Raw genomic sequence first — 10234 nt, forward strand, 5'->3', positions numbered from 1 at the left:
AACTGATGATGTCACTGCACTATATATACAATGTATCAATCACAACTGATGATGTCACCGCACTATATATACAATATATCAATCACAACTGATGATGTCACCGCACTATATATACAACGTGTCAATCACAACTGATGATGTCACTGCACTATATATACAACGTGTCAATCACAACTGATGATGTCACTGCACTATATATACAATATATCAATCACAACTGATGATGTCACCGCACTATATATACAACGTGTCAATCACAACTGATGATGTCACCGCACTATATATACAATATATCAATCACAACTGATGATGTCACTGCACTATATATACAATATATCAATCACAACTGATGATGTCACCGCACTATATATACAACGTGTCAATCACAACTGATGATGTCACTGCACTATATATACAACGTATCAATCACAACTGATGATGTCACTGCACTATATATACAATATATCAATCACAACTGATGATGTCACCGCACTATATATACAACGTGTCAATCACAACTGATGATGTCACTGCACTATATATACAACGTGTCAATCACAACTGATGATGTCACTGCACTATATATACAATATATCAATCACAACTGATGATGTCACCGCACTATATATACAACGTGTCAATCACAACTGATGATGTCACTGCACTATATATACAACGTATCAATCACAACTGATGATGTCACTGCACTATATATACAATATATCAATCACAACTGATGATGTCACCGCACTATATATACAACGTGTCAATCACAACTGATGATGTCACTGCACTATATATACAACGTGTCAATCACAACTGATGATGTCACTGCACTATATATACAATATATCAATCACAACTGATGATGTCACCGCACTATATATACAACGTGTCAATCACAACTGATGATGTCACCGCACTATATATACAATGTATCAATCACAACTGATGATGTCACTGCACTATATATACAATGTATCAATCACAACTGATGATGTCACCGCACTATATATACAACGTGTCAATCACAACTGATGATGTCACTGCACTATATATACAACGTGTCAATCACAACTGATGATGTCACTGCACTATACATACAACGTGTCAATCCCAACTGATGATGTCACTGCACTATATATACAACGTGTCAATCACACCTGATGATGTCACTGCACTATATATACAACGTGTCAATCACAACTGATGATGTCACTGCACTATATATACAATGTATCAATCACAACTGATGATGTCACTGCACTATATATACAACGTGTCAATCACAACTGATGATGTCACCGCACTATATATACAATATATCAATCACAACTGATGATGTCACCGCACTATATATACAATGTATCAATCACAACTGATGATGTCACCGCACTATATATACAATGTATCAATCACAACTGATGATGTCACTGCACTATATATACAACGTGTCAATCACAACTGATGATGTCACCGCACTATATATACAATATATCAATCACAACTGATGATGTCACTGAACTATATATACAATGTATCAATCACAACTGATGATGTCACTGCACTATATATACAATGTATCAATCACAACTGATGATGTCACCGCACTATATATACAATATATCAATCACAACTGATGATGTCACCGCACTATATATACAACGTGTCAATCACAACTGATGATGTCACTGCACTATATATACAACGTGTCAATCACAACTGATGATGTCACTGCACTATATATACAATATATCAATCACAACTGATGATGTCACCGCACTATATATACAACGTGTCAATCACAACTGATGATGTCACCGCACTATATATACAATATATCAATCACAACTGATGATGTCACTGCACTATATATACAATATATCAATCACAACTGATGATGTCACCGCACTATATATACAACGTGTCAATCACAACTGATGATGTCACTGCACTATATATACAACGTATCAATCACAACTGATGATGTCACTGCACTATATATACAATATATCAATCACAACTGATGATGTCACCGCACTATATATACAACGTGTCAATCACAACTGATGATGTCACTGCACTATATATACAACGTGTCAATCACAACTGATGATGTCACTGCACTATATATACAATATATCAATCACAACTGATGATGTCACCGCACTATATATACAACGTGTCAATCACAACTGATGATGTCACCGCACTATATATACAATGTATCAATCACAACTGATGATGTCACTGCACTATATATACAATGTATCAATCACAACTGATGATGTCACCGCACTATATATACAATGTATCAATCACAACTGATGATGTCACTGAACTATATATACAATATATCAATCACAACTGATGATGTCACTGCACTATATATACAATGTATCAATCACAACTGATGATGTCACTGCACTATATATACAATATATCAATCACAACTGATGATGTCACTGCACTATATATACAATGTATCAATCACAACTGATGATGTCACTGCACTATATATACAATGTATCAATCACAACTGATGATGTCACTGCACTATATATACAATGTATCAATCACAACTGATGATGTCACCGCACTATATATACAATGTGTCAATCACAACTGATGATGTCACCGCACTATATATACAACGTGTCAATCACAACTGATGATGTCACTGCACTATATATACAACGTGTCAATCACAACTGATGATGTCACTGCACTATATATACAATATATCAATCACAACTGATGATGTCACTGCACTATATATACAATATATCAATCACAACTGATGATGTCACTGCACTATATATACAATGTATCAATCACAACTGATGATGTCACTGCACTATATATACAATATATCAATCACAACTGATGATGTCACCGCACTATATATACAATATATCAATCACAACTGATGATGTCACTGCACTATATATACAATGTATCAATCACAACTGATGATGTCACTGCACTATATATACAATGTATCAATCACAACTGATGATGTCACTGCACTATATATACAATATATCAATCACAACTGATGATGTCACTGCACTATATATACAATATATCAATCACAACTGATGATGTCACTGAACTACATACAACGTGTCAACCACAACTGATGATGTCACTGCACTATATATACAATGTATCAATCACAACTGATGATGTCACTGCACTAGATACAATATATCAATCACAACTGATGATGTCACTGCACTATATATACAATATATCAATCACAACTGATGATGTCACTGCACTATATATACAATGTATCAATCACAACTGATGATGTCACTGCACTATATACACTGTATTAATCACAACTGATGATGTCACCGCACTATATATACGTGTCAATCACAACTGATGATGTCACCGCACTATATATACAATATATCAATCACAACTGATGATGTCACTGCACTATATATACAATGTATCAATCACAACTGATGATGTCACTGCACTATATACACTGTATTAATCACAACTGATGATGTCACTGCACTATATATACAATATATCAATCACAACTGATGATGTCACTGCACTATATATACAATATCAATCACAACTGATGATGTCACTGCACTATATATACAATATATCAATCACAACTGATGATGTCACTGCACTATATATACAATATCAATCACAACTGATGATGTCACCGCACTATATATACAATATATCAATCACAACTGATGATGTCACTGCACTATATATACAATATATCAATCACAACTGATGATGTCACTGCACTATATATACAATATATCAATCACAACTGATGATGTCATTGCACTATATACAATGTATCAATTACAACTGATGATGTCACTGCACTATATATACAATATATCAATTACAACTGATGATGTCACTGCACTATATATACAATATATCAATTACAACTGATGATGTCACTGCACTATATATACAATGTATCAATCACAACTGATGATGTCACTGCACTATATATACAATGTATTAAACACAACTGATGATGTCACTGCACTATATATACAACGTGTCAATCACAACTGATGATGTCACTGCACTATATATACAATATATCAATCACAACTGATGATGTCACTGCACTTGTTGCCCCCCCCCCCTCCCTCCACGCAGTGTGTAATAAATCTGGAGAAGAATCATCTAGAGTTGGGCCAAGCGGACAGAGAGCTCATCCCGTTCACGGCGAGCCGCAGCGCAGCCCAAGAGGAGCAGTGAGTACCGGCAGAGATACCATCCCCCCCCATACAGCCAGAGCCTAATGCCCAAACATCCCTGACCCAGGGGCCCAATATAAGCAAACGAGGGAGGGGGTCACAGACCTGATGATGTCACTGCACTAGATACAATGTATATGGGAGGGGTCACAGACCTGATGATGTCACTGCACTAGATACAATGTATACGGAGGGGGTCACAGACCTGATGATGTCACTGCACTAGATACAATGTATATGGGAGGGGTCACAGACCTGATGATGTCACTGCACTATATACAATGTATATGGGAGGGGTCACAGACCTGATGATGTCACTGCACTAGATACAATGTATATGGGAGGGGTCACAGACCTGATGATGTCACTGCACTAGATACAATGTATATGGGAGGGGTCACAGACCTGATGATGTCACTGCACTAGATACAATGTATATGGGAGGGGTCACAGACCTGATGATGTCACTGCACTAGATACAATGTATATGGGAGGGGTCACAGACATGATGATGTCACTGCACCAGATACAATGTATATGGGAGGGGTCACAGACCTGATGATGTCACTGCACCAGATACAATGTATATGGGAGGGGTCACAGACCTGATGATGTCACTGCACTAGATACAATGTATATGGGAGGGGTAACAGACCTGATGATGTCACTGCACTAGATACAATGTATATGGGAGGGGTAACAGACCTGATGATGTCACTGCACTAGATACAATGTATACGGGAGGGGTCACAGACCTGATGATGTCACTGCACTAGATACAATGTATATGGGAGGGGTCACAGACCTGATGATGTCACTGCACTAGATACAATGTATATGGGAGGGGTCACAGACCTGATGTCACTGCACTAGATACAATGTATATGGGAGGGGTCACAGACCTGATGATGTCACTGCACTAGATACAATGTATATGGGAGGGGTCACAGACATGATGATGTCACTGCACTAGATACAATGTATACGGAGGGGGTCACAGACCTGATGATGTCACTGCACTAGATACAATGTATACGGGAGGGGTCACAGACCTGATGATGTCACTGCACTAGATACAATGTATATGGGAGGGGTCACAGACCTGATGATGTCACTGCACTAGATACAATGTATATGGGAGGGGTCACAGACCTGATGATGTCACTGCACTAGATACAATGTATACGGGAGGGGTCACAGACCTGATGATGTCACTGCACTAGATACAATGTATATGGGAGGGGTCACAGACCTGATGATGTCACTGCACTAGATACAATGTATATGGGAGGGGTCACAGACCTGATGATGTCACTGCACTAGATACAATGTATATGGGAGGGGTCACAGACCTGATGATGTCACTGCACTAGATACAATGTATACGGGAGGGGTCACAGACCTGATGATGTCACTGCACTAGATACAATGTATACGGAGGGGGTCACAGACCTGATGATGTCACTGCACTAGATACAATGTATATGGGAGGGGTCACAGACCTGATGATGTCACTGCACTAGATACAATGTATACGGGAGGGGTCACAGACCTGATGATGTCACTGCACTAGATACAATGTATATTGGAGGGGTCACAGACCTGATGATGTCACTGCACTAGATACAATGTATATGGGAGGGGTCACAGACCTGATGATGTCACTGCACTAGATACAATGTATATGGGAGGGGTCACAGACCTGATGATGTCACTACACTAGATACAATGTATACGGGAGGGGTCACAGACCTGATGATGTCACTGCACTAGATACAATGTATATGGGAGGGATCACAGACCTGATGATGTCACTGCACTAGATACAATGTATATGGGAGGGGTCACAGACCTGATGATGTCACTGCACTAGATACAATGTATATGGGAGGGGTCACAGACCTGATGATGTCACTGCACTAGATACAATGTATATGGGAGGGGTCACAGACCTGATGATGTCACTGCACTAGATACAATGTATATGGGAGGGGTCACAGACCTGATGATGTCACTGCACTAGATACAATGTATCTCTCCCTATAATGTATTTGTGTGATATTAACCCTTCCTTCTCTTTTCATCAGTTCATCAGATGCGCTATAAGAAGTCAAATCCTGAAGCCAAACAAGAACCGGCGTCATCGCCATCATCCTGCCCTCCCGTGTCTCCCGTCTCGTGGCTCCTGTGGCGCCCCCTCTCTGTGCTTTTTATACCTACACCCTCCCTGATGATAATTTCACTAGAACTGGAGATTTTTTACTAGATGTATTTTACTATTCTGCTATTTCTACTGTCATCCTGGTCCTATAGAGATACATTTACCTGATCTCCCCCATACAGCTGCTCCACAGCGCCACCCAATGCTCAGGGCAGGAAGTGCAGGTAAAAAGATGTTCTCATCTGCATAATGGTTATCATGAGGCTGAGCCCGGGGTGTGAATACTTTACTGTTTTATCCTGATGTTATATTGCCTTATATATATATATAGTGTCCATGTATCTGCGGGTCGAGAAACAATCATGGGATAAAGTATTCACACCCTTCTCCATCCTGTGTATCTCCAGCTGTTGCAAAACTACAACTCCCATCATGCCCTGACAGCCGAAGGCTGTCAGGGCATGATGGGAGTTGTAGTTTTGCAACAGCTGGAGAGCCACAGGTTGATTTAATGCACACACTCATTATTAGATCAATGCATGCTGGGAGTTGTAGTTCTCCAACAGCTGGAGAGCCACAGGTTGCAGATAATTGATTTAAAGGGGTACTCTGGTGGAAAACTTTTTTTTTTTTATCAACTGGTGCAAGAAATTTAAACAGATTTGTAAATTACTTTTATTAAAAAATCTTATCCTTCCAGTACTTATTAGCTGCTGAATACTACAGAGGAAATTATTTTCTTTTTGGAACACAGAGCTCTCTGCTGACATCACGAGCACAGTGCTCTCTGCTGACATCTCTGTCCATTTTAGGAACTGTCCAGAGTAGGAGAAAATCCCCATAGCAAACATATTCTGCTCTGGACAGTTCCTAAAATGGACAGAGGTGTCAGCAGAGAGCACTGTGCTCGTGATGTCAGCAGAGAGCTCTGTGTTCCAAAAAGAAAAGAATTTCCTCTGTAGTATTCAGCAGCTAATAAGTACTGGAAGGATAAAGATTTTTTAATAAAAGTAATTTACATATCTGTTTAGCTTTCTGGCACCAGTTGATTTAAAAAAAAAAATATGTTTCCACCGGAGTACCCCTTTAATCCATACACTCATTGTTAGGACAATGCATGCTGGGAGTTGTAGTTCTCCACAGCTGGAGAGCCGTTGTATTACAGCATCCAGTCTGCACATTTCCATCCAGCGCTATCACAGTATTTCCTCATCAATGATAATGTCCTGGATCGCATCTACCTGGGGGAACTACAAGTCCCTGCAATCCTCTCTTACTAGACCATAGAAATTAGCGCTGTTCTTAAAGGGGTATTCAAGGAAAAAACTTTTTTTTTTACAGATCAACTGGCTCCAGAAAGTTAAACAGATTTGTAAATTACTTCTATTAAAAAATCTTAATCCTTTCAATAATTATCAGCTGCTGAAGTTGAGTTGTTCTTTTCTGTCTGGCATCAGTGCTCTCTACTGACATCTCTGCTTGTCTCGGGAACTGCACAGAGTAGAAGAGGTTTGCTATGGGGATTTGCTTCTACTCTGGACAGTTCCCGAGGCACGTGTCATCAGAGAGGACTTAGACAGAAAAGAACAACTCAACTTCAGAAGCTCATAAGTACTGAAAGGATGAAGATTTTTTTTAAATAGAAGTTATTTACAAATCTGTTTAACTTTCTGGAGCCAGTTGATATATAGAAAAAAGTTTTCCATGGGAGTACCCCTTTAAAGGGGTTCTCCGGGTTGTTTCCCTCTCTGGAGGACCTATCCTGTCCTGTATTACATATGGACACTGTGCAATTCTTCATTTCCCCAATGGTGGCGCTGCAGGGAAACTGAACACAGCTGATGGATTACTTACATCATAGTCCGCTGGTGCCTGGCGGAGGACCCCTTTATCAATGCTCAGGGGGTTGATGTCTCAGTATAATTCCGGGATCCTGTGTATTTTGTGCCATATGTCTCTTATCAGCCATTGTCCGGAAATTAACGGGTCAACAGTTTATAGGCATCTGTACGGCGCCACCTACAGCAGCCAATCACATGACAGCATAGACCGGCGCCATCTACAGCAGCCAATCACATGACAGCATAGACTGGCGCCATCTACAGCAGCCAATCACATGACAGCATAGACCGGCGCCACCTACAGCAGCCAATCACATGACAGCATAGACCGGCGCCACCTACAGCAGCCAATCACATGACAGCATAGACCGGCGCCACCTACAGCAGCCAATCACATGACAGCATAGAACGGCGCCACCTACAGCAGCCAATCACATGACAGCATTGACCGGCGCCACCTACAGCAGCCAATCACATGACAGCATAGACCGGCGCCATCTACAGCAGCCAATCACATGACAGCATAGACTGGCGCCACCTACAGCAGCCAATCACATGACAGCATTGACCGGCGCCACCTACAGCAGCCAATCACATGACAGCATAGACTGGCGCCATCTACAGAAGCCAATAACATGACAGCATAGACCGGCGCCACCTACAGCAGCCAATCACATGACAGCATAGACCGGCGCCACCTACAGCAGCCAATCACATGACAGCATAGACCGGCGCCACCTACAGCAGCCAATCACATGACAGCATAGACCGGCGCCACCTACAGCAGCCAATCACATGACAGCATAGACCGGCGCCACCTACAGCAGCCAATCACATGACAGCATAGACCGGCGCCACCTACAGCAGCCAATCACATGACAGCATAGACCGGCGCCATCTACAGCAGCCAATCACATGACAGCATAGACCGGCGCCACCTACAGCAGCCAATCACATGACAGCATAGACCGGCGCCACCTACAGCAGCCAATCACATGACAGCATAGACCGGCGCCATCTACAGCAGCCAATCACATGACAGCATAGACCGGCGCCACCTACAGCAGCCAATCACATGACAGCATAGACCGGCGCCACCTACAGCAGCCAATCACATGACAGCATAGACCGGCGCCACCTACAGCAGCCAATAACATGACAGCATAGACCGGCGCCACCTACAGCAGCCAATCACATGACAGCATTGACCGGCGCCACCTACAGCAGCCAATCACATGACAGCATAGACCGGCGCCATCTACAGCAGCCAATCACATGACAGCATAGACTGGCGCCACCTACAGCAGCCAATCACATGACAGCATAGACTGGCGCCACCTACAGCAGCCAATCACATGACAGCATAGACCGGCGCCACCTACAGCAGCCAATCACATGACAGCATAGACTGGCGCCACCTACAGCAGCCAATCACATGACAGCATAGACTGGCGCCACCTACAGCAGCCAATCACATGACAGCATAGACCGGCGCCACCTACAGCAGCCAATCACATGACAGCATAGACCGGCGCCACCTACAGCAGCCAATCACATGACAGCATAGACCGGCGCCACCTACAGCAGCCAATCACATGACAGCATAGACTGGCGCCACCTACAGCAGCCAATCACATGACAGATGGACACACGTGGTTCTGTGCCTTTAAGAAGTTGACACTTAGTAGAATTCCTGCTGCGCTTGCTCTGCGGTTGCCGTGGTAACACCAAGGTCTGAACTAACTAATAAGTTTGTCAGTTGCTGTTGTCATGGCAACTTCTGGGCAAGGGCGACAATTTGTTCTTAAGGGGACAGAGCTCCAATAATCAAGTGGAAAAAATCAATAAATAAAAGATTTTGATATGTAGCGAAGGCGAATCAGCATAATTGGCGCAGTGATTGGTTGTTCTAGGTGACATCACAGCCTGTAAACTGGACGCGTCACCTGCGCAGGTGGAAGCCGCCATTT

At 42.0% G+C, this 10234-nt stretch overlaps 1 protein-coding gene across 1 annotated transcript in view; it reads left to right on the forward strand.

Annotated features, from left to right (window-relative positions):
* The window catches only part of NRIP3 (nuclear receptor interacting protein 3), a 47079-nt gene extending 40008 nt beyond the window's left edge, over positions 1-7071 (forward strand). The window contains exons 6-7 of the mRNA XM_056554368.1: positions 4162-4259; positions 6350-7071. Coding sequence (XP_056410343.1) covers positions 4162-4259; positions 6350-6368 — 117 coding nt within the window. The 3' untranslated portion in view covers positions 6369-7071. The remainder of the gene's footprint in view (positions 1-4161; positions 4260-6349) is intronic.
* The last annotated feature ends 3163 nt before the right edge of the window (positions 7072-10234 follow it).

Source organism: Hyla sarda, unplaced genomic scaffold (genome assembly GCF_029499605.1).
Source record: "Hyla sarda isolate aHylSar1 unplaced genomic scaffold, aHylSar1.hap1 scaffold_69, whole genome shotgun sequence".
NCBI lineage: Eukaryota > Metazoa > Chordata > Amphibia > Anura > Hylidae > Hyla > Hyla sarda.